Here is a 25,833-nt window from a genome sequence, read left to right as displayed (position 1 = left end):
CTGCACAATCCCTTTACTGACTGTTACAAAAAGAAACATGTTCTATTATTGCTGGATTTTGTGTCCTCTTTTTGTTCTTTTAAATGGTTTATATGTTGTTGTTTGACTTTGACTGTTATCAATAAACTTAAAAATACAGTAGTTTCCAGATGAATGTATTTGATTGTTGATTGTTTTGGACAGATAGGATGGCATCTTACTCGAAAAATATGAAGAACAATATTTTAAAAGAAGTCTTTGAACTCTGAAAGGACTTAAATTTGGATTCCTCAAGTTGTTGTTGTTGTTGTGCAGAGCGGTTAAAAGTACTCAGATCAGTTACTTTAGTAAAAATACTAATACTACAGTGTAGAAATAGAAAAGTATCAGCATCAAAATAAAGTACCAAAAGGTAAAGTCCTCACTCTGCAAAATAATCTAATTATATTCTTATGAGTTCGATACCCAACTTCTCTAATAATCAAGATCTAATAATGTCTGTGATTGACTGTCTAATGTTACACGTCATAGAGACACGCAGGAAAAACTCGTTAAACAGAGACGGCTCCCGTAGTCAGAGCAGGAACATAAATAAAAAGATTTGTGCCGTAATATGTATTGTTGTCATTTCTTTGTGTTTTATAAAATTGGTATCGAAAAAGTATAGTTTAGAAACCGTTATTAAAGTCACGGTATTGGTATCATTACTGGTATTGAAAAAAACGATACCCAGTCCCAACCCGTTCTCACACAGAACTCGTAAAATACGAAGGTTTGGGCAGTGGCTGTCAGCGTCAGAAGCGACGCAAAAAGCGTCCTTCAGCGTGTTTGTAGAACGCACTGGGGAGAGCAGCAGAGCGACAACGGTAGCGAGTAGTATGAAAGCCCAAAAACCACATAAGGAGGTTGGTTGGGGGGGTGGATGGGTCAAACAACACAGGACTTTCACCCAGGAGACCGGGGATCATTTTCCGCGTTCCTAAACACAACCATCCGTTCTTTTACTAAACCCAACCGTCCCGTTCTTCCCGCGTGTCACGGAACCGTAAGCCCACCCACGACCTTTTCCTTAACATAACTGCGTCAAAAGTGACGCCAATAGTCCCGACCAAGCACGTTTAGATAAAGCGCGTTTAGATCTGACGCTAAAGGAGACTTTTAGCGTCAATAACAACGCCAAAGGCTCCTGACCAAGCCTCCATATTTTATGTGATGGGAGTGAAAACCTGTTGCCAGTCCCACTAATGATTCATGCATTAATGTGTTGATCACTTTATTGTTGCAGCTGGTAAAAGTGGACCTTTTTTAATGATTTTATATATTGCTGGATAGTTTAATCTATAATTATATATAATCATTTATTAGCTGGTTATATTTTGTCGTAATAATCTAAATCTGTAAAGTAACTAAAGCCGTCAGATAAATGAAGTGCAGTAGAAAGTAAAAGATTTACCTCTGAGATGTGGTGGAAGACACGTAGAAAGTAGCAGAACATGGAAATACTAAAGTACAGGTACTTCAAATTGAATAAGTTATTTTCCACCTTCGGCTAAATAACAAAAAGACACAGCATGTTGAGTTCATTTCTTTCTCTATGTTTTCTGAGCTTTCACTGGTGACTAAAAAAGGTGTTGAATTATTCTTTCAGTAATGAAGGAGTAAATAAAGTCTTTATTCACGAGATAATTAAACTTCACTTTATTGATATAACAGTCTGAAAGACACCTCAGAGATTAAAAACTAAGAGTGTTTTCACACTTGGCTTGTTCGGAGCAGTTCTAAAGTTAGGAGTATTTTCCCCCCCACAGATCGGTTCATTTGAGCCAATATGAACACAGCAATTACACTCGGACGCAATCTTGTACCCTTAGATACCTTACATAACCCATAAGCACCTAAACACACAATCTGACACTTAAACGTAGGCGTCGTTATCGGATGGTAATAGCGTGTGGTTTTCAGTTTTAACATTTCTTCCTGCATTGTCGGGACGTTTGATGGAAGCCGTGGACATTTTCCAACCAACAGACTGCAGTGTTTCTAGCTCCACCTTAAGTTTCAGATCAGGGTGCGAGTAGTCTCGTTTGCCAAACCTTCCTCCACAGCGCTGCGGAGGAAGGTCTGGCTAGTCCATACTGCATTCCGGGATGGGGAATAAAACGTAATCTGGTTTATTGGCATTTCTTTAAACCAATCACAATCATCTTGAGCGGCGCTAAGCTCCGCATGGAGCCACGGTGCCTCTGCTAAATATTCTCAGGAAGGAACTTGTTTTGGTGGAACATGTGTACGTTCTAAAAGTAGTTTTAGTCGTGCAACAGAAACTCAGATTGGACAGATAGTCTAGCTAGCTGTCTGGATTTACCCTGCAGAGATCTGAGGAGCAGTTAACTATAGTCCTCACGAATCCACCGGAGGTTAGAACCCCAACACAGAGACAGAGGAAGGTAACAGGCATCCGGCCGAAAAGAGTGTCATCCGGCGGAATTTCCAGAACATCATGGGTATAGACTAGTGTGCGAGGGGTAACGAAAAAAACAGGTCGGAATGAAGTGATCCTATTAGTACCATCCAAACGTTTTAACAACGGAAACGCAAAAATAATTGATCTAATGTGTAGTAACAGAACCAGACTGCTTGGTGGAAACAAGGCTAAAACAAGGGAGGCCTCGGCTCGCTTTCAATCAATCTCTGGAGCAATTCGTTTGCAGTGCGAATGCAATCAGCCCAGCACACGAAACAACTGACTCACAACTGTGGCTCACACTCCAACACAGTGGGTGGCCAACTGGGTCCCGTTTAGCCCCGATAAGATACGCAATGAAACTAATTAGCTACACACTGCTAATGCTGCATTTCTGGTTTTTCCAGGGGGGAAAAGGAGAGGGAAATCTGGCCTGAGGCAAATTCTTCCGGTAATTGTGTGTTCACAACACGCGTTTCTCGATAATTTCGCGGTGCGATTACATACAAAATCACTACGCGATGGGCAGAGCGTGAACACAAGCGAACCAAGGGACAAATGAAACAATCAGAAACAAATCAAACAAGGTACACGTGTGAAAACGCCCTGAATTAACCTAAATGTCTTTAAAAACAAACTGAATCAGTCTAGAGTCCGTCCCACCTCCTCAACCTGACCGGAGAGACTTTTTTTTTGCGGTCCTGCAGGTTGTGGCACAGTTCAGGACTCAGGAGACCAGCTCCTGTCCCCACAGGACCTGACATATCCTCACTTTGTCCTCTAATGACACTCAGAGACCTTTGCATCAGATCTAAGTCTCGTCTTTGTGTCATTTCTTTAACAGCGAGCCAAAGTAGATTCAGTGTTCACATGTAGATAACTCAGCTACACGCTAACTTTGGCCTAAAGGTTTTGGGCCTAAACGCCGTATGCTGCAGCTCAGATCTTCTCCCCGTGGTCCTCTTCGTCCTGCTGGCGCTGGTCTACCTCTCAGCGCTGATTTTGTACCGGAGGACAAAGTAAGCGATGAGCCTCAGGGAGAAGAAGAAGATGGCTAGGACGATAAAGTCCAGGTAGAGTTTGGCGTCCAGCATGTCCAGCTCCTTCAGGATGGCCTCCGACTTCTGGAAATGGCAGGTGTCGTGATCATCGCAGTGAAGATCCTCTCGGTCCAAACTGTAGATCGACAGGATGACGCCCTCAAAGCCGTACCTGAGACACAAAACAACAGTGATTCTTTATTTCTGTGTCAAGCGCACAAAGTGCTCAACCCTTGTGAGTTTATAAGACAGCAAACTGTCAGTTGCAGTGGTCAAACATTTCACAGAATAAAAGGTTATTTTACAGCTTGTTCTTAAACAAAGTATTCTGTCTTCTCTCCCGAGCTTTGCAAATAAAATCTGCAACAAAAAAACGTTCCTTTCTGGAAACTTAAACTTTTCATAATCATCCAGCCAGAAGAAATAATAAAAAATAGAACCCTCCTGCTATGAATAGCAAACACAAGGTAGATCAGTTATTTTGGAAATGTTAATTTGTTAGTCAAGGATATACAGTTTGTAAATAATTGTAACTTTTGCCAAACTTCCACCAAACGACTTTTCAAGCGATTCCACTGTTGCAGATAAATGTCCATCTGGGAATGAAATCCTGAGAGTCTTGCTAAAGTAGGGGCGCTCTCCCTTCATCTCAATCGTTTCATGTAAGCTGGTCATAAAACTCAGTCCCAGCTGTCTTAAGTCAGTCTTTTTCCCATTTGGACATTCAGAAAGAACACGCTAAAAACTTTACCAAAAGCCATAAAAAGATCATAAAAAGTGACAAAACGACAAAAGAAGAGCTGAAAAAGGATGAAAACTGACTTTTTTTCATGTCTGGATGTTCAGACAAAATCAAACATGTTTGATATTATGTTTGGAGTCTTGGTAGTAAAATCTTCTAGTCTGAGACTAAAAACTCAGTGACATTATGACAGATTGTCTTTATATGTGAGATGGAGTCAGACTTTAGATCAGTAATCAAACAGCACCCCCACCTGACATAGGAGATGTAAGACATCCACTGAAGGTACCAGGGGATGGTGTCGAAGCTGACAAAGAACCCGGAGAACAGCAGCACAGGGATCGCTGTGACCGGACCCACAAACGTCGCCACCTGCAAGAGACAACACACACACCTTAATGGACTCAGCAGGTCTAGGCATTGTCATGAACATGTTCGTATGATATCCTACGAAATTAGGCGAGCACCGAGCGGCTATGTGACAGTTAAGTTAAGCTTCCTGGGTGTGTTTTCTCCTTAACTTCTTCAGGACATTAACACCTGTTTCCTGGTGAAAGTCTTGTGTTTTCTCCTTAACTTCTTCAGGACATGAACACCTGTTTCCTGGTGAAAGTCTTGTGTTTTCTCCTTAACTTCTTCAGGACATGAACACCTGTTTCCTGGTGAAAGTCTTGTGTTTTCTCCTTAACTTCTTCAGGACATGAACACCTGTTTCCTGGTGAAAGTCTTATGTTTTCTCCTTAACTTCTTCCTGGACTCCCTGGTTTGAAAGCCCTGTGTTTTAGAAACCAAACATCCCCCCTAAATCCTCCCTATGAGGATCTTCATGCTCTTATACAGCAGCAGACAATTTGGTGCTGACAGTAAAAAGATATGTTGAATACAGACAAATTACAGTGCTTTACTTTTCACAGCTATATGTACGAATGCTTCATGAGAACAGGTGAGTTCAGGTAAACTGACCTGCAGAGAGGTGGAGGCGGCTCCAATCAGCAGGCCCAGACTCTGAGCCACCAGAGAGGTCAGAACGCCCAGAGACAGGAAGAGGAAGAAGCGTCTGGCGTCCGGAGGCTGAGCCGTCATCCAGTACACAATACTGCAGTACACCAGCGGGAACACTACCTGCAGAGCAGAGGGCACACAGTACAGCACAGTATTCAGTGAAGGATATATTCATATGTGTGTTAAAAAGGAGAGAAATGCGCTGTTTCAACAAGGTCTTCAATGTATTCATTGTGGGCAAACCAGAAGCTTTTTAATCTAGCCTGTAATTTAGGGCCATCACAAATAATCATACACTGCAGAACCCCAGAAAATCTGACAGAGTAACATATGGATATGACCTCACACAACCCCACTTTAAAAGATCTGAACTATCTCAAACTGAATCCTCCATTTTATCAGGGCTGCATCTAATGATTATTTCAATCGTTAGGGTTATTTTCTAGTTTAATGGATTGGTTGTTTGGCTTATAAAATGTCAGAAAATGGGACAAAAAATGTCGATTGGTGTTTCCCAAAAGCCCAAAATGATGTCCTTAAATGTCTTGTTTTGTCCACAACTCGAAAATATTCAGTTTCCTGTCACAGAGGAGAGAAGAAACTAGAACATATTCACATTTAACAAGCTGACATCACACAAGTTTACCTGTTTTATCATAACAAATGACTCAAACTGATTAATAGATGATCAAAATAGTTGGCAATTTATTTAATATTTGACAACAAATCGATTAATCGTTGCACCTCTATATATTTATATATATATATATATATATATATATATATATATATATATATATATATATATATATATATATACTACCGGTCAAAAGTTTGGGGTCACTTTGAAATTTCCATTCCACTCCATGACAGACAGAATACCAGCTGAGATCAGTTGCATTGTTTTTTTAATCAGCGCAGCAGTTTCCAGATTACATTACATTAACTACATACATTATGTGCTTACATAATTGTAAAAGGGTTCTTGACTGTTGTAGAAAGAAGTGGCTGATCTTTAATGCAATGTCTACATTGCCCATTATCAGCAACCATTCATCCAATGTTCCAAAGAACCCATCTGCAATTATGTAAGCACATAATGTAATCTGAAAACTGCTGCCCTGCTTAAAAAAAACAATGCAACTGATCTCAACCGGTATTCTGTCTATAATGGAGTGGAATGGAAATTTCTAAGTGACCCCAAACTTTTGACTGGTAGTATATATATATATATATATATATATATTTACATATATATAGTAATGGAAGCTGCAGGAGTTGTTGTAGAGTATTCTGGATTATAAAACGTTACCTGGAAGGGGACGTCTGCCATAGTTTTGGCGAGATAATACGCCTTCAGACTGTACCAGTAGTTCAGGTGTTCCCTCAGAAAAACTCCCATCTCTAGAGGAACTGAAGCACAAACACACAACTCAACGTTTACATGAAACAAACTAACAAAGAAATGTACTTCTATGATCCAGCATTGTGTGTTAGACTCACATGTTAGCACTGTGGGCATCAGAGCGGCGAACATGAGGAACAACATGGAAAAGAAGAGGAAGCCCGAGTTACTGAGAACCTTCTTGGCCTCGTTCCCGATGCCCAGGTACAACAGACCAATCAGGACGCCGATCCCGATGTGAGAGGAGATCCTCAGGTGAGTCAGCACCTGCTCGACCAATGAGAGCGCAGATGAGTCACTGCGACTATTACAACCGTAATCTAAGTCGACGACGTTTCATTCAAGGGATTGTTCCGGTGCTGCCGGAAGTTCAGCCGGATGTCCCTAATTGTTGACCAGACGTCCGTCCCCTTCCTCTTTCTTTGTGTTGGCGTTCTAACCTCTGGTGGATTTGTGAGGACTCTGGTTAACTCCTCAGATCTCTGCAGGGTAAATCCAGACAGCTAGCTAGACTATCTGTCCAATCTGAGTTTTCTATTGCACGACTAAAACTACTTTTGAACGTCCACATGTTCCACCAAAACAAGTTCCTTCCTGAGACTATATTGGCACCGTTGCTGTGTCCGGTGCTTAACGCCGCCCAACAAGATTGTGATTGGTTTAAAGAAATGCCAATAAATCAGAACACTTTTTTCTCCCATCCAGGAATGCTGTGTTGACTGGCCAGACCTTCCTCCACAGCGCTGTGGAGGAGGGTCTGGCAATGTGAGACTAGAGGCTCCATAATGGGATAAATTTGATGTAATATCTTAAAGGACACTTCTTTTTCACTGAAACCAACAGTAAGTTAATATATATAGAAAAACATTACTTTATTATTAATATTGACAAACAATTACTAGGTTATCAAAAATAGTGGCCGATCAATTTTATGTTGACCGACTAATTGATTAATAACTACAGTCATATGTCTTTATGGGAAAAGAAGAATCAATTCATGTTTGCTTATTTTTTTGTTCTACTGACCTATGTTGTTTTTTAATATGGTCAGAGTAGAAGTTCAGATATCAGTTAGATGTGTCCCGTGGTAATGAAGCCAGACTGCTGATGATCACACCCTCTGACTTGAAGAGTTTAAAGGAAGCAGACGCAGAGTTTCATCTCAGTCACAGCAAATGAATGTAAGGATTCATGCAATGTCATGAACTGTGTTCTGTCATTTCTAACCTAAACATTATATTGACTTGAAGTAAGAAAGATGGTAAGTTTGGAGAATCTATGTTATTGTAATAATTGATGTCTTTACTGTCTTCAGGCTGAATACTGCTTGTGTGTTAATACAGTGAGTCCAGGATGAGCGTACATTTAACATTTAAACTAGTTTGATTTCTGCTAACCTCCTACAAAATGTAACATTGTCAACTGTTCATCCTGTGCAAACTTGAAATATTGTTTTGGGAACAAAACGAATGATCATGATAAACTCTACACAGGTTTCATATTTCACTTTTGGTGCATACTTTGATATTGGGCTCTTCAAATACTTATTTTTCCTGATTATTATGTGTTTTTATGCTGTAATAGTTTGTACCAATCTTTTGCTGATTGTGGTTATCTGTATGAACAGAAGCTTACATGAACCTATGTACCTTTTTCTGGTCAGCCTGTTTGTAAATGAACTGTATGGTAGTACAGGGTTGTTTCCATTCCTTCTGGTTCAGATCCTCTCTGACATTCACACTGTTTCTGCTCCCTTCTGTTTCCTGCAGATTTTCTGTTTGTATACGTATGCAAGTATACAATTTCATTAATTTATCCATTATGTCTTATGACAGATATCTTGCTATCTGTTATCCTCTGCAATATAACACACATATGACATCTAACAAGGTTACCATGCTTATTGCTATAACATGGTTAAACCCATTTGTTGGAGTTGCTGTCACAATATCTTTGAGTGCTCCTTTACAGCTGTGTGGGAACATCATTAACAAGGTTTACTGTGATAACTACTCTATTGTCAAACTTGCCTGCTCTGTCGCCACAGTTAACAACATTTATGGACTCATTATCACTTGTCTTATAGTCTTTGGTCCTCTCAGTTTAATCCTTTACACTTACATGAAGATTCTTAAAGTGTGTTATTCTGGTTCTAAACAGACCAGACAGAAAGCTGTCAGTACCTGCACACCTCACCTCGCTTCTCTGATCAACTTTTTCTTTGGTTCTTTCTTTGAAATAGTACAGAGCAGGTTTGATATGAGCAGTTTACCTGTTATGTTGCGCATTTTTTTGTCATTGTACTTTCTGACCTGCCAACCGATCTTCAACCCTTTAATGTTTGGACTGCAAATGTCTAAAATACGAAACTTGTGTAAAAGTCTTCTCTTTGGTCAAATGTAAACTGATGTTAAAAGAGCAACTCGCTGGTTGCAGAATTAAATTATCTAGGTTTGTGGTAGACTTAGGTGCATGTATTTGACAGGGCCTTCCAAGAAAATGGAATTTTCACATCATTTTGGACCATTATTATTACCATATCTGTGTCTAAAACATTGGAAAAGCTCAAGCAGAAAATAAATAAAAAAGACTCATAAAGCTTAAAAAGAAAACTTGCTACAGAAGTCCACTGGGGACCAACTACAGTCATTAGATCTGAGAGGAGTCTTTCAGTTAGATTTGATGCACACATGGATTTTACATTCATTCAGCCCAGGTTATGCCCAAAAAAGGCTTGGCTGCTGCGCCTAAGCCTTATAATGGTAAGGAAAACCCTACATTTTTTACAAAAATTATGTAGAAAGTAGAAAAAATGGCCATCTGATCATTCAAGATTCCTTTATTTGTCATTTTTATGCACCATGTAAAAACGAAATTGTGTTTCCACATCCACTCGTCAATAAATAAGTCAGTGGAAGACAAAGGACTTTTAAAATTCTAGGCTCATAAATAAAAACACTTAATAAATAAACCAAGATCATGCTAAAAAAAAAAAAAAAAAGCACCAATTAAATAAACCTAAAATCTTCTAGAGGAACAGTCGCTTATTTGCAGTTCACCTTTTCTGATTAAGCAATGATTGCTGTGGGAAAGAAGCTGTTTAACAGCCTAGTTGTCCTTGATTTGACACTTTTGTGTCTTTTCCCAGACTGCATGAGTGCAAACATACTATGAAAGGGATGAGTGGCGTACTAAATGATGCTGTCTGCTCTAACCCTCTCCACCACGCAGCCAATGATGGTCAGTGAAGGAGTTCAAGTACCTTGGGGTCTTGTTCGAGAGTAAGGGGACGATGGGACGAGTGCAGTATTACACTCATTTTATTGCACCTTTGTGAAGAAAAGAGAGCTGAGCCAGAAGGCAAAGCTCTCGATCCACCGGTCAGTTTTTGTTCCTACCCTCACCTATGGTCATGAAGGCTGGGTCATGACCGAAAGAACAAGATCCAGGGTACAAGCGGCCGAAATGGGTTTCCTCAGGAGGGTAGCTGGCGTCTCCCTTAGAGATAGGGTGAGAAGCTCAGTTATCCGTGAGGAGCTCGGAGTAGAACCGCTTCTCCTTTGCTTCCAGGCACGTCCAGCTGGGAGGAGGCCTCAGGGAAGACCCAGGACTAGGTGGAGGGATTATATCTCCAACCTGGCCTGGGAACGCCTCGGGATCCCCCAATCAGAGCTGGTTAATGTGGCCCGGGAAAGGGAAGTTTGGGGTCCCCTGCTGGAGCTGCTACCCCCGCGACCCGACCCCGGATAAGATGGATGAAGATGGATGGATGGAATAAAAAATGTAAATAGTTCTGGTAACTTCTGGAGTATCAAGAAATATGTGGTTCATGTTTCTAGATTTAGAAATTTTTGGATCAATATGTTTTGTGTTTATTTGGTAACATTTTATGAAAACGCATCCGATTTTTGTATTTTCTTCAATTTATGACACAATTTCAATAGTTTTATTAATTATGATGGTTTATTGACTTCTATAACCTTTTAGCTTAGGTTGTTCTGATTTTAGAGATAGGAAGCATTTGAAGATAATGCAAAAATTACATCACAATAACCAAAAATACCAATGTAGGCATTGGGGGACAATTTGTATGAGTTTAAAGGGTTAAATAATACACTTGTAAAGTCGACTTCACCAAATTGTTCCAGCTAAGAAGTTTGTTTTATATGCAGATAAATAAATTACAAATATTAAAACAGAATCTAGGTAATTTTGTGTTACAAGTTGCTCCTAATTACATCATCACCACCTATATCAAACTTTTTAATTGTATTAATAATAAGAGTACTCCGTTAACTGCATTGTGTCCCTAACCCCAGGTAATACCGCTCCACAGCTTACAGGCAGGTTGTCCAGTTGCCAAAATAGCCGACAGTGTGGTCATCACAAACAAATAAAGGCCGGCCCCAAATACAGACAAATAACAAGTAGGGCTGGGTATTCCCACTGATTTCTTGAATCCATTTGATTCCCATTCACAAGGTCCTAATTACAATCGATTTGATATATTTCAGTAACAACACCAATTTAATTGATATGAAAGATTCTCAGTGAACTAATGATGTAAATTATACAAGGAACCCTGTAACCTGGTGCATTATTAAAAATATTATTGTTTACATTAAGAATTGACCCAAAAGCAATTGCATTAATTAACTTTTTTATTTTAACCAAAAGACACATCTGTGAAAATGGCCAAGGCAGTTTTTCCCTTTGGAGCTAATTAGCATGACATGGATTACTTATATTGTCTAGTTTCATATGATACCAATATCTTCACTCTAACTTTATGACTGAACCTCTTAAAAGATCAATCTCCAGATTTTATGAATCCATATTGTATCATTCAAATGAAGGCCGATTTGAATCGTAAAAGCAATTTTTATATCCCAGCCCTAGTCTTATAGGTCTGTCTAGTCCACACAACATCCCTGGATGGGAGAATAACCTGCTCTGGTTTATTGGCATTTCTAAACCAATCACAATCGTCTTGGGCGGCGCTAAGCTCTGGACGCAGCAAAGGTGCCTCTGCTAAATAGTCTCAGGAAGGAGCTGGTTTTGGTGGAACATGTGGACGTTCAGAAGTAGTTTTAGTCGTGCAACAGAAACCTCCGATTGGACAGATAGTCTAGCTAGCTGTCTGGATTTACCCTGCAGAGATCTGAGGACCAGTTAACCAGAGCCCTCACAAATCCACCAGAGGTTAGAACGCCAACACAGAGACAGAGGAAGGGGACGGACAGCCGCCTGAAAATAAGGGACATCAGGCGGATCGTCCAATAATGAAATGCCGTAAATAAAAACATCATCGATACAGACTAGGAAGACCCTAAAACGACACAGGGAATTTTTTTTCTTATTCACAACTTTCTTGTGGGCAAGAGAAACTTTATACTCGTCTCAGGAGCAAGAAAACCAATCTGAGTAGCAGTCAGTTATTCATCTTCCTGAAAAAGCAACGAAATGTACTTGATAGTGTCATCAACAAACTGAAAGATGATGAGGTAACTCTTCACCTATTTTACTATCACAAAATAGCTTCTTGTGCGCACCAGAAGGTTTCACGTTCGCACCAGAAGGTTTTTTGTGAGCAAGAAAAGAAAATATCCCTCATGTCTCAGCTCTGATTGTCTCTGATTGTCTCTGACTGTTGATTTGAAAAAGGCCTTAGGGCCAAAACTGTCAGAATAAAAAGAGATATGCATATATATATGTGTGTGTGTGTGTGTGTCTGTGTGTGGTTTCTCACCGAGTCTCTGAGGATGCTGAGGAACGTTCTCCTGAACAGGATGGAGAACTGTGTCATGCAGCTGGCCGAGAAACTGTGACAACCTTCAGACGCCGAACTCTCCTGAGAAATAAGAGACGGAAATAATAAATAAAGACGTAAAATACAACAAGAGGCAGTTCGTTGATAGTACACCCCAACAGTATTGATTATTACTGTAGCAATAAACTGTTTCACTACATCATGATACATATTGATATTTTGGTTTTAAAATGACTTAATTATTATTTCTTTATCAGCAGAAAATTCCAGAAAGTTGAAAATGTAAGTGATTGTCTTCAACATTTATTAGTTCTCAGTGTGTCACATGATCTGTGTTTGAAACTGACGGTCAGATCAAATAAATAAAAAAATAGTCACATCGCTAAATTATTAAAATATGTGAAATATCAGAAACAAAGACCAAAATTAACCATTATAACAAATACATTTAACAAAGGTCTATATTTCATAGGTCTATGATTTAATGTTAATATAATTAAAACTGTTTAAATAACAGACAAACAGAAAAGATATGTTTTCAAATATTATTTCTGTTTACAGTAACTTCCTGCTGAAATATTCCAACTATGAGATCATCATCTTTTATGTTTGATATACTTTGTGGTTTGTGTCAGCCCAATAAATGTTTTACTTTAAAAAGTCGGACTGTTTCCTCATCCTGTGGGAGAACGGAGGCCTGTACCACGAAGCAAGGTTTGGGGTTACCAAGGTAACTTCAGGTTCAACCGAGGGCTTTGTGTATCATGACGGTGGATCACTTGTTGCCGGGTTAAATCGCCGTGGTGTATATATATATATATATATATATATATATATATATATATATATATATATATATATATAAAGTCATGTGAAAAAATTATATAAAATATATATATATATATATATTTTATATAATTTTTTTCACATGACTGTATATATATATATATATATATATATATATATATATATATATATATATATATATATGATTTGCTCCCACGATCACTTAACTGCCAGGGTTGCAACTTAAAGAATACAGGCTACAGCAATGAAAGTTTATGGAATGCACAAGCGTAATTATGCAATTTACGCATTCACAGCGTCTGCAATTGTTTCCAGCTTTCCTTCCTGTTTTAGGAAGCAGCTGCTGAATTGCTTTTTGCCTGTAAAGCCGTGTCTTTACAGCCGTGTTCTTCAGATTTCTGTAGGATTATCGTTTGCTCTTCTTGTGTAAAATATGCACCTCTGGTAGACTTGTCCATGTTTGCGATTGTTCATACGGTGCAAACAACGGCTCTTTTATGTGGACGGGCACATCGCCAGATTGGGAAACCCTGGGTTGATTGAACTAGTTGTTAACCACCGTCGTGACACAGCTTATGCGGGACCGAGGTTGTTAGGTTGGGTTAAGCCGGGTAACAGAAATAAATCCAGGTCATGTTGATCTTGCTTCGTCGTACAGGCCAGCCTGCTGTTGGTCAGTCTGCCGACTTGTCTAAAGTGTACAGTGTGGTGCGTTTGTTTTTCACCTCCTCTGTGCGGTGCCACATGAGCGGGTGGAGGTGAGTGTCTCCGTTCACTTCAGTCTTCTCACAGTTCCTGTCTTGGACGGCTCGCACCAGTCGCACCATTTGATCTCCGTGTTCTCCAGACGCGACCTCCATCACTGAACACACACCACAGGGACTTTTACTCAAGTGCTCTAACAAATTACTTCGTGGATGGATTACTGAATGGGACTACTGGGCACAAGGGGCCCTGACTCACAAAGACCCCCCACAAACGATCATAAAGAGATGCTAAAGGATCACAGACATGACTACAGAGATGAAAAAAGATGCAAATAGACATGCCACCCCTATCAGGTTGTATCTGTTAGTTGCTCTGTTTGTTGGTGTTGAAATGAGTCATTTCTATTATGCATTGCATGCGGACGTGGACGACCATAATAGATTATACTACTACTACTGATGTTGCTTGTTCATTTTCCGGGCAAGATCAAACATCCTGCTGCGTTCATCAGAACATATCTTTCCGTCACCTGTAAACACAAGTGAAACATGTGAACCAGATAGAGACACGAGGGCTGAGGCTCTCACCGAAGTCGGCCGGGTTGTGGTAGGTGGGGCAGTTGAGTCCGAGCTCTCTCAGGTAGGGAACCAGACTGCAGACTTTCCCTCTGTAGATACACTGACCCTGACTCAGCACGTACAGCTGCAACACACACACAATAACAGTTGTTACCATAAAAAACTGATAAAGCGTGAGTATTCAGATCCTTTACTGCAGTGAGAGTAAAAAATCTTTTTTCATTTTTTTCAGTCATTTTTTATGAAAATAAGCTTGTTAAATGTGAATATTTTCTAGTTTCTTCTCTCTTCTCTGACAGTAAACTGAATATCTTTGAGTTGTGGGCTTTGGGAAACACTGATCCACATTTTTACCATTTTCTGACATTTTATAGACCAAAACAATTTATCCATTAATCCAGAAAATAATCCACATATTAATCCACAATGTAAATTATCAGTAGCTGCAGCCCTAATAAAATGGAGGATTCAGTTATGGATAGTTCAGATGTTTTAAAGTGGGGTTGTGTGAGGTCATATCCATATCTCAATCCATCAGATTCATTCAGCTGCGGTGTATGCTTGCTTGTGCTGATTAACGTTAACAGTCTTTATAACCCAGATAATATTCATTAAACCTGTAGTTGTGTGTGTGTGTGTGTGTGTGTGTGTGTGTGTGTGTGTGTGTGTGTGTGTGTGAGGACCTTGTCAAAGAGTTCGAACAGTTTGGCGCTGGGTTGGTGGATGGTGCAGATGACGGTCCGTCCTCCCTGAGCCAGAGCTTTCAGCAGAGAGACCACCTGGAAACAGGACGAGCTGTCCAAGCCGCTGAGACACAGGAAGACAGAAAGAAGGACGAGTTGTACGTCATTAGAACTGTGTATTGGTGCCAGGTCTGTTGAAGCCACTGTGTTTACAACAAACTTCGAGCTAGTGAGCTCCACGCTGAAAATGTCAAGTTTTGAAGAAAATTTGGATCGTGCAACAAGGCAGGCCTGCTTGGTTCTTTCGGGTAATGATTTACAAAGAATATGTTTACAGCATTTCCTCTCTAAGTGGGACGTTTTGGGACTGATTGGTGGGATTGCTGTCGACGAAGTACACGCGGAGATACACTGCTAAGAGCAAATTATGTTTAACCATGTATCAGCTAATTTAAACAGCTCACTTTACTGTATTACATTACTGTATTATAACAGTTAACTTCATTTAATATTGTATGTGGCGTTTATGTATGTGGCACTTTTGCATGGTGCAGAGCCACCGTCACTGCGTCCACAGCTTAGCACGGCCCAAGATGATTGTGATTCGTTAAACGAAATGCAAACAACCCAGAGTTTTGTTTTCTATCCTGGAATGGGCAGCTTTCACATAAAAAATAACCCCATCTATATACAAGGAAACAGCTTTTGAATAGCTGTCAAAACAAAACATCAGTCCATGTTCGGATCTTCAGTCGTTAATGACTGAAACCTTTCAGATAAAGAGTATATGGGGTGAATTAGGACACAGCTGTTGTGTTGGGAGGACAGGTGAAAAGTCTGAGCTCCGACAGCAGCCAGGGTTATTTATAGAGAACGTTGAGTCACACAAGGATTTACAATCTGTGCGACATGCTGACGACACCTTCTAGCCTTAAACACTGGACTCAGGAAACAGAGTTAATTCCTCTGCCAAGGAGCTCATGTTTTCTGTTTGGTTTGTCCATTTGTTTGTCTGTCAGCAGGATTACAGAAAATCTTCTGGCCTGATTTCCATGAAACTTGGTGGAAGGGTGTAGCATGGGCCAAAGAAGAACCCATAACATTTTAGACCAGATCCAAGTCACAGGGCGATACACAAGTTATATTTCACTTTTGAAAAATGGAATGTCACCACAAAAGTCAAAGTGGCACAAAACAGGTAAAATAAACTTTTTGTGAAAAGACTAAACGTCACTCTGAGGTTTACTGACCTAGTGGGTTCATCGAAGAACATGACCGGAGGATTATTGACGAGCTCCAGAGCGATGGCCAGTCTCTTCCTCTGACCCCCTGACAGGTGAGATGTCCTGGTCTTAGCACAGTCCAGTAAACCCAGAGCCATCAAGATCTCCCGCACCTGAACACACACAGTCTGCTTACACCTCTGACATCCCTATATACGAGCAGGAAGTAGTCAGGGGTCAGAACTCACCATCTCTCTGCGAGCCTCCGCCTTCTCCTGCAGCTTCAGGTTGGCTGAAACCTGCAGAGACAAGATTCATCAGTGACTGCTCGGATCCTGGATAAGAGAATTACATGGGAGTCGTTGGGGGGCGTTGGAAGTTGTTGGGAGTCGTAGGGAGTCGTAAGGCACTGTTGGGAGTGGAAGGAGTTGTAGGGGGGCGTTGAAAGCCGTAGGGAGTCGTTGGGAGTCGTAGGGGGCCATTAAGAGTCGTAAGGGGCCGTTGAGAGTCATAGGGGGCCGTTGAGAGACGTGGGAAGTCGTAGGCAGGCGTAGTGAGTCGTAGGGAGACGTAGTGGGTCGTTGGGAGTCGTAGGGGGTGTTGCAAGTCGTAGGGAGTCGTTGGGAGTCGTAGAGAGTTGGTGGGAGTCGTGGAGAGTCCTAGTGGGCCATTTGTAGTTGCAGGGAGTCGTTTGGAGCCATAGGGAGTCGTTGGGAGCCATAGGGAGTCCTTAAGAGTCTTTGGGAGTCGTTGAGAGTATGTTTACTGCAGTAAAGGATCAGATTACTTCCTGTACCATCATGGCTTCCTGTACGGTGAGGTGAGGTAGCAGCATGTCGTCCTGCATGATGTAACAGGAAACCTTCCTAAAGGAGCGCAGGTCTCTGGGCTGATTGTTGATCAGGATCTCCCCCTTCATCCCCGTCTCTCTGTGTACAAATATAGATGTATACATATGTTATACATATACATCAAAAGTCAAAGAATGCTCCACACAAAAACACTAAATGCAAAAAGATCACCAAATATCTAAAAGATTACACTAAAATAGAATAAAATAAGTAGTTTTAATAAATATTTTAGACTTGAACGTAAATCTTTAGTTAAACTTCAGGTCAGTTCTCGTGTCTGCCACTGAAGGTCGCTCTAACTCCTCACATGGGTTTCACAGGACTCTGATGAATCAATGAATGGTTGATGAGCAGAATCAGATAATTTCTATCATATATAACATAGGCTATCTTTTATCACTTATAATAGAGTATCAGTGTTTTCTCGCCAGATTCGATCGTTGCACACAGAGAAAGTAGGCCAGACCGCGATATATCACCGAAGATCAGGGAGCTCCCGTCTGCTGTGCGTCTGGCGGAAACAGCCCATCTACATTTCATGGTTTTAAAATCTGGCCCAACTAAATGTATAATTGAAAAGCCATGCTGTAGAGCCTTCATCCTATTTTGTTTCTAATTGCTCTCTAACGGTCTTCATCATTCTGAAACCAGGTTTCATCATGAGTGAAACCAGAGCAGAGGGAGGGACACAAGTAGCACACTTTGTAATTAATTAACCTTAGTGGTTATCGGTAAAATAAAACACTGATACAGATAATCTGCAAATTGCCAAATATCTGCACCAGGCGGATAATTGGTCGACCCCCAATAAATATTCACATTCAAAGCCACAGATCTGACTGAATCCGACTTCAGCAGACCGGTACCCACCTGTACCCGGCCAGGATATTCATGAGGGTGGACTTCCCGGCCCCTGAGGGCCCCATGATGGCCACCAGCTCCCCGCTGGTGAATTTCCCAGAGATCCCTTTCAGCAGAGTTTTGTAACCTGAGACAGAAAAGAAACAATCAGTCTGCAGGTTCCCAGCCGCTCAAAGGACCACTCATTGTCTGGAGTCCTTGAGTCGGGTTTCACATCAGTTTGGAGGTTTTATTCTCCGTCTGGTTTCACATGAATCGGACACCTGAACACACCTGAACCCTGTCAGTCACAACTTTCTCCTGGAAAAACAGTTGAGAGAAAGATGAACTTCTTACTACAGCTGCAAAGATTATAGATTAGGCGTCAACTATTAAATGAATCCTCAACAACTTTGGTAATCGATTAATCAGTTTAAGACATTTTCTTTATGAAAAAACAGGTAAACTTGTGTGATGTCAGCTTGTTAAATGTGAATATGTTCTAGTTTGTTCTCTCCTCTGTGACAGGAAACTGAATATCTTTGAGTTGTGGACAAAACAAGACATTTGAGGACGTTTATCTTTGATTTCGGGAAACACTGATCCACATTTTAGAGACCAAACAACTTATCCACTCATCCAGAACATAATCCACCCATTAACCCACCGTGAAGAGCATCGTTAGTTGCAGCCCTAACAGTCATGTTCAGATTATTGATCGGCTGTTCATGAGTTTTCTCACGTTGAGCACGGATTTATTTTTAAATAGTTCAAGGACCAATTAAGACAACCAACGGAGGATGTTACTTTTTAAACTAAAAGTAAATAAAAAGTAAACTCCCTTTTGCAACAAGAGAAAGTCCATGAAGCTCTTCTTTTTTTAAATGTTTAAACACCTACCTACTCATTCATTCATTTCATGATTAATCATAGAAATGTTGAAGCTTTCTTCGGCTTTTATTATCTAAATCCCCTACCTTTACTGTAAGTTTTGATATTTAATACTTTTATTGTCATAATTTTGTTGAGTTTAAGCCTGATAAATATTCTTTTCTATTTTCGCCATACTGAGTTTTAGTTGTAGTTATTGTATGTCCTGTCAATTAAGTTTTAGTGACCACGAGTTTCTGACCTCTCCAGCATACACTCTTCCTCTTTCAATTAATTTCAATTCAGTTCATTTATGAAATGGGACATTGCAAATCAATAAAACGCATGATTTTACATGGGTTAAAAATGCCAGATGCATTCATCTGGAGTCCCCTGCCCTCTGTGTTAAAAAAGCTTTTTAAAATACAAAGAAACAAAAACAAGGACATTACAAGCAAAGCTGAACGTAGCAGAAAACAAGACACAGCCCAGAACCAAAAAGATCAGCAACAAAACGGGGTCAACCCTATAGTCCCACAGCCCTATGGTCCCACAGCCCTATGGTCCCACAGCCCTATGGTCCCACAGCCCTATGGTCCCACAGCCCTATGTTCCCACAGCCCTATGTTCCCACAGCCCTATGGTCCCACAGCCCTATGTTCCCACAGCCCTATGTTCCCACAGCCCTATGTTCCCACAGCCCTATGTTCCCACAGCCCTATGGTCCCACAGCCCTATGGTCCCACAGCCCTATGTTCCCAAAGCCCTATAGTCCCACAGCCCTATAGTCCCACAGCCCTATGGTCCCACAGCCCTATGTTCCCACAGCCCTATGGTCCCACAGCCCAATGGTCCCACAGCCCTATGTTCCCACAGCCCTATGGTCCCACAGTCCAATGTTCCCACAGCCCTATGTTCCCACAGCCCTATGTTCCCACGGTCCTATGGTCCCACAGCCCTATGTTCCCACAGCCCAATGGTCCCACAGCACTATGTTCCCACAGCCCAATGGTCCCACAGTCCTGTTCCCACAGCCCAATGGTCCCACAGCCCTATGTTCCCACAGCCCTATGGTCCCACAGTCCAATGTTCCCACAGCCCTATGTTCCCACAGCCCTATGTTCCCACAGCCCTATGGTCCCACAGTCCAATGTTCCCACAGTCCAATGGTCCCACAGCCCAATGTTCCCACATTTCTAAGATTTTTCTTTAAATGAGGCCCTATGTTAGGGTTAGGGTTACATTCCATCAGTAGTCCATTGGTACTGGATAATTGGCTGGGTGTAATTGGCTACCAAATTGGGAGAAAGGGGGATCAAATCTGATACAAATTTATGAAAAAGGAAATGTGGGAACATAGGGCATAAAAATATAAAAAATAATCTTAGAAATAACCCAACAAAACAGAGCACAAAGCAAAACAACAGAGCAGAGAGAACCAAGATAAGACAAGACAGCTGTTAAAGGTGCAGTAAGTGATGCTGCGCAACGATTTTGGATATTTGAACACAACTGCCAAACAAATACTACACCCCTTCAGAAGCTCCGCCCCCCCAGATTCACAGACAGATAACTACTGACCGGCTGCATGAATGTGTGCAAACCAATGAAACCAAACCAAACCAAAAAGGCTGATGATGTTGGCCGGCAGTAACCGCTGAAGTGTTTATCTGCTCAACGCTCTTTAACGAGATTATCACGTTTAATCTGATCCAATCTGGGTCACTCTCTCTGGCCGACAGTAACCTTCACTGCAGGATTACCAGCGCTGGAGTCAAGACCACGTTTGTCAAGTTCAAGGCCGAGAACCCGGTGAGACCAGGACCCGGTGAGACCGAGGACGCAGTGACACCGAGTCAAGGCCGAGTCCAAATGAGCGACAGTAAGTCCAAGTCAAGACCAAGACAGAAAAAAAAGAAACCTCTTCAAGAGCATTTGTTTCACTGCTGATAATTCATGTGATGCAAAAGCCGTGAAGATTTAAGATGATTATTTTACTTTATTAATAAAAAAAAATAAAAAAAACGACGTAACAAAGACGTTCTGTAAGTGAACGTTTAAAATGTATTTTTGCAGTGTTTACAAGCTTCTTGGAACAGAAACCCATGGAGGAAGAGGAAGATGGAGAAAGATAGAAACAGGTGGAGGAAGAGGAAGATGGGAGGGTTCTCTTGTCCCTCAGCGTTGACAGGAACATTTATTTATATCGCCAATGTTTGGACGACAGTCATCTCAGTGGCAGATTAGTGCCGATGAACTGCAGTTACCTCTTTAACTGCGGACAGACTGCTCTTCAGGAAAACCCACAATGCATCTGTCCGCCACCTTAACCCTTGTGTTGTCCTCCCGGGTCAAAATTAACACTCTTTTAGACACAGTTTTTATGTTTTTGTTGCTTATTTCAACGTGTTTGGCACTTTTTTTTTAGAAAGTAACACCAGTATTTTCACCACTAGACCTATTTATTTGCACTAATTTTACACTTATTTTTGGAATTCATGGTCAATAAACCTTAATTATATGATTTTTTGGTGTAAGAAAAAAGCAAAAATTATGAATGATTTGGACTAACGGTTAAGATCAGAGGAAGGAAGGTAAGTTTAGTCAGGATAATGCTATAAAAATTGAATACAACACCCAAAATTCTATGAAAATAGAGATTTGATCCTTCATTTCCTTTGTGAAGAGCGTCTTATGGACCCATCCATGTTATTTTGGGGCAATTTGGTTAAAAAAAACCAAATTTAGGATATAGAAACTTTGAAAACGGGTCAAATTTGACCCGAGGACAACATGAGGGTGAAACTCAGCCGTCATTTTATCATAAAGAGGAGGAGGAGGAGTTCCTTTCAGGTGAACAGGTGTGAACGACCCCTCACCCTGTTCCCAGTGAAACTCTGATATGAACAGGAACAAAGAGCAATGCTTTCTTTACAGACTGACTACAACAACAGTGGAATGTGACTCACACTGAGGTTGGATTTGTTATTGTCCTGGAGTCATAGTAGGGCTGCACGATATGAGGAAAATATGCAATATGCCATACTGTTGTTAAATATCACGATAAAAATATTACTTGCAATAAATAAACAGATATTAAAGTGTTCTCAGTCCTGCTGTTTTCAGTATTCTGATAAAGTACAACAAACGTGTCCGTCTCTCTTTTAGCTAAGGGGTCCTTGGCTTAAAAAACATTGAAGACCATTGCTCTATTGAACAAACTGACCGCTGAATTAAATTTAAAGGCAGCACTAAAACTAAAACTAAAAAAACTAAAAAACTTAAAGTGCAGTTTTCTGCTGATATTTTCAGCAGAATTTTTTTTTTTTCATTTTCAACATATAAGTGTCTTTTGCAATATGTCTACTGCCCCAGTTGATGTTGCGATGACGATAACAAAAAGCAATATATTGTGCAGCCCTAGTTCATAGTTTTCACATGGCGTCACAGCACTGGAGGGGGGAAAAACTGCCCTCTACCGTCCGGGAACGAGTCAGCTCAGCTTTTACCACACTGTGGCCAATATGTCGGATAGTTGTTGTATGTGAACTAGCGGCACGTATAATTATGACTGCCAGTTTTAGCTAGCCCTAACCTAACCCCTAACCCTAACCCCTAACCCTCTTCCCCACCTCCTCCAGACAGAGGGATGGGTCTTCCTCTCTCCCCCCTCTCACCCCACCGTCCCTTTCCTCCAGCAGGAAGACCTCACCTCTCTCCTTTTCTCTATCCCTCCTTTAGACAAAGGATTCACCGCTTTTCATTTATTGGGTACAGCGGTCTTTAGAGGGGGAAGCTCTGAGTGACATGCTGCGGCCCGTGCACACCTTTAGTCTCCATTTCAACCACGTAGTCATTGGACGCGTGGGGAGGCTTCTGGGATCCGAACACACCTACCCCTAAACCCTAACCCTAATATAGCTAACGCTAGCGTAGCTAACCCCCTACCCCTAACATAGCTAACCCTAGCGTGGCTAACTCCCTAACCGTAACATAGCTAACCCTAACATAGCTAACCCCCTACCATAGCTAACCCTAACATAGCTAACCCCCTAACATAGCTAACCCTAACATAGCTAACCCCCTAACATAGCTAACCCTAACATAGCTAACCCTAACATGGCTAACCCTAGCGTGGCTAACCCTAACATAGCTAACCCCCTAACATAGCTAACCCTAACATAGCTAACCCTAAGATAGCTAACCGTAGCGTGGCTAACCCTAACATAGCTAACCCTAACATAGCTAACCCTAAGATAGCTAACCCTAGCGTGGCTAACCCTAACATAGCTAACCCCCTGACATAGCTAACCCTAACATAGCTAACCCTAAGATAGCTAACCCCCTAACATAGCTAACCCCCTAACATAGCTAACCCTAACATATCTAACCCTAAGATAGCTAACCCTAGCGTGGCTAACCCTAACATAGCTAACCCCCTAACATAGCTAACCCTAACATAGCTAACCCTAACATAGCTAACCCTAACATAGCTAACCCTAACATAGCTAACCGTAGCGTGGCTAACCCTAACATAGCTAACCCTAAGATAGCTAACCCTAACATAGCTAACCCCCTAACATAGCTAACCCTAACATAGCTAACCCTAACATAGCTAACCCTAAGCGTGGCTAACCCTAACATAGCTAACCCACCCTAACATAGCTAACCCTAACATAGCTAACCCCCTAACATAGCTAACCCTAACATAGCTAACCCCCTAACATAGCTAACCCTAACATAGCTAACCCTAACATAGCATAACATAGCAGGTCCTCCCGCGTCAAAACTGAAAATCAATATTTTTTCTGATGTTTTTGTCACTTTTTTGCTGTTGAATGCGTCTTTTTTACTAGACCACCATGTATAACCAAAACTCACACTAACTAATTATTAGTTTTACCAAATCACCATCTTTTTTCTTATCTTAATCAGTCATTCAGGTGTCTAAACTTAACTGTCATAGCCGCATGACGCTCGCCTTTGTCAGCTAGTTAACGCTGAAAGGACCATCGTGTCACGGTGCTCTGTACCTGGCTCACAGTCACCTTTTCTCCACTTCTCCACTTCTACACTTAACTACAGCTGTAATTTTCGAAGGATATCTGAAAACACGTTCATGAGGCGCACGTTGTGAAAAGTACGCAGTTTTAAACATGTCGTTAACGTTGTGAACTGAAATAAAACTACTTAGGTTAAGTTTAAAAAAAAGAAGAAAAAAAAAGGGAATTGGGTAAAAATATGCATGCTTGTTACACAAGTTCCATACGTACATTAAGATAAGTTATATAAAAAATGAAAGCTGACTTTTAGTTTTACTAAAAGTTTTACTTGAAAGTTAGTTTGACCCGTACGTCCCCGGGACCCGGGACCCAGAAGTTTCCCTTCTAATGTAAAAATGAGAATACAGTGAAGGTGGTTTTGTTTATTTTCTCTCGGCGTGACAGAGCTGCTTCTAATCTGGCCTGCAGCTATTTTTAGCAGGAGACCTGCTGAGATTAATAGATTACGGCCCGATAATCCTACGCACACACACACACACACACACACACAAGGAAGGAAAACCCTGAAATAAAAATAGAACAAGTGGAAGGTAACCGAGTACATTTACTCAAATACTTTCCTAAGATATCATATGTCAATTTCTGACAGTTTCTGGCAGATGACCACAACGCTACAACTTTCGCTCTTTAGCATTCGTCTTATCGCAGCGCTATTGAAACCATAAACAACAGTGGCTTGGCCGCACCATCCTCCCCAGCTCCACCCTCCCCAGCCCCACCCTCCTCAGCTCCACCCTCCCCAGCTCCACCCTCCCCAGCTCCATCCTCCCCAGCTCCACCCTCCCCAGCGCCATCCTCCCCAGCTCCACCCTCCCCAGCTCCACCCTCCCCAGCTCCACCCTCCCCAGCCCCATCCTCCCCAGCTCCACCCTCCCCAGCTCCATCCTCCCCAGCTCCACCCTCCCCAGCCCCACCCTCCCCAGCGCCACCCTCCCCAGCTCCCACCCTCCCCAGCGCCACCCTCCCCAGCTCCACCCTCCCCAGCTCCATCCTCCCCAGCTCCACCCTCCCCAGCCCCACCCTCCTCAGCTCCACCCTCCCCAGCTCCACCCTCCCCAGCTCCATCCTCCCCAGCGCCATCCTCCCCAGCTCCACCCTCCCCAGCTCCATCCTCCCCAGCTCCATCCTCTTGCAACGGCCATACCGCCAAACTCAAGGCTTCAAAACGGCGGTCCACAAATCAATTGGTGACGTCAGCGATGCTACGTCTGTTATTTCTGTTGGTAACTTTCGGGATAATGAAAGTACACAACTCAACAACATATAGAAGATAAGTTGAGACGTCTTTAGACATTTTAATGCTGAAAAAGTTACATATTTGATCTTAAGCTGATGTTTTATCAGCCAAACGATTACATATTCTATATATATATATATATATATATATATATATATATATATATATATATATATATATATATATATATCGATAATGAGATAATTATCAGAACCAGTTTTCAGCGGTGATCCAGAATGAAGATCTGCAGAACTTCTCTTGTGCTTATGGTGGGGATGTGTGAACATTCAGAGTTTTTTAAATGTTTCTGTGTGTCCCTGGTTATCTTAGTACCTTTCTTCCTCCACCAGGGTCCCTCCCTGACGGAGTACGAGATGTCCCTGAACTCGATGTTGACCGCCGGTCTGCGTGGCAGCGAGGAGAACCTCTGGGCCTCCGTCAGGTTGTTGTCCACCTTCTTTAAGTGTCCATGCAGCAGCGGTGTCTGCTGGCTGCCCGCCGGCCGCTTCTTCACCACTTCGTCCATACAAACGCACACCGTCCGGGGGTCCAACATGAGGTCTGGGGGCCC

The 25,833-nt window shown here is 41.6% G+C and overlaps 1 protein-coding gene and 1 pseudogene across 2 annotated transcripts; one reads left to right on the top strand and one right to left on the bottom strand.

Annotated features, from left to right (window-relative positions):
• Nucleotides 1-1,762: 1,762 nt before the first annotated feature.
• On the bottom strand, nucleotides 1,763-25,833 carry abcg1 (ATP-binding cassette, sub-family G (WHITE), member 1). Of its 2 annotated transcripts, none has more exons than XM_078247250.1 (14): nucleotides 25,596-25,833; nucleotides 18,123-18,240; nucleotides 17,198-17,330; nucleotides 16,650-16,700; nucleotides 16,429-16,574; nucleotides 15,179-15,302; nucleotides 14,505-14,619; nucleotides 13,935-14,071; nucleotides 12,382-12,483; nucleotides 6,731-6,899; nucleotides 6,540-6,640; nucleotides 5,189-5,347; nucleotides 4,479-4,597; nucleotides 1,763-3,655 (listed from the first exon to the last, which is right to left on the bottom strand). In XM_078247250.1, the coding sequence occupies exons 1-14, from the start codon at nucleotides 25,816-25,818 to the stop codon at nucleotides 3,427-3,429; spliced, it is 1,926 nt and encodes a 641-aa protein (XP_078103376.1). In that variant the 5' UTR covers nucleotides 25,819-25,833; the 3' UTR covers nucleotides 1,763-3,426. The 2 variants fall into 2 exon arrangements, with proteins under 2 accessions (XP_078103376.1, XP_078103377.1); XM_078247251.1 differs by having other exon boundaries at nucleotides 12,382-12,478; nucleotides 13,951-14,071; nucleotides 25,596-25,799.
• On the top strand, nucleotides 6,923-9,035 carry LOC144513520 (olfactory receptor 2A14-like; annotated as a pseudogene).

Source organism: Sander vitreus, chromosome 3 (assembly GCF_031162955.1).
Source record: "Sander vitreus isolate 19-12246 chromosome 3, sanVit1, whole genome shotgun sequence".
Classification (NCBI taxonomy): domain Eukaryota; kingdom Metazoa; phylum Chordata; class Actinopteri; order Perciformes; family Percidae; genus Sander; species Sander vitreus.
This window is presented reverse-complemented; position numbering and strand designations above follow the sequence as displayed.

Coding starts and splice junctions, on each gene's coding strand:
- abcg1 (XM_078247250.1), bottom strand. CDS start 25,818: ATGTTGGACCCCCGGACGGTGTGCGTTTGTATGGACGAAGTGGTGAAG. Junction 16,575..16,649: donor CGGAGGCTCGCAGAGAGATG/GTGAGTTCTGAC, acceptor GTGTGTGTTCAG/GTGCGGGAGATCTTGATGGC. Junction 4,598..5,188: donor CCGCCTCCACCTCTCTGCAG/GTCAGTTTACCT, acceptor TGTCTCTTGCAG/GTGGCGACGTTTGTGGGTCC.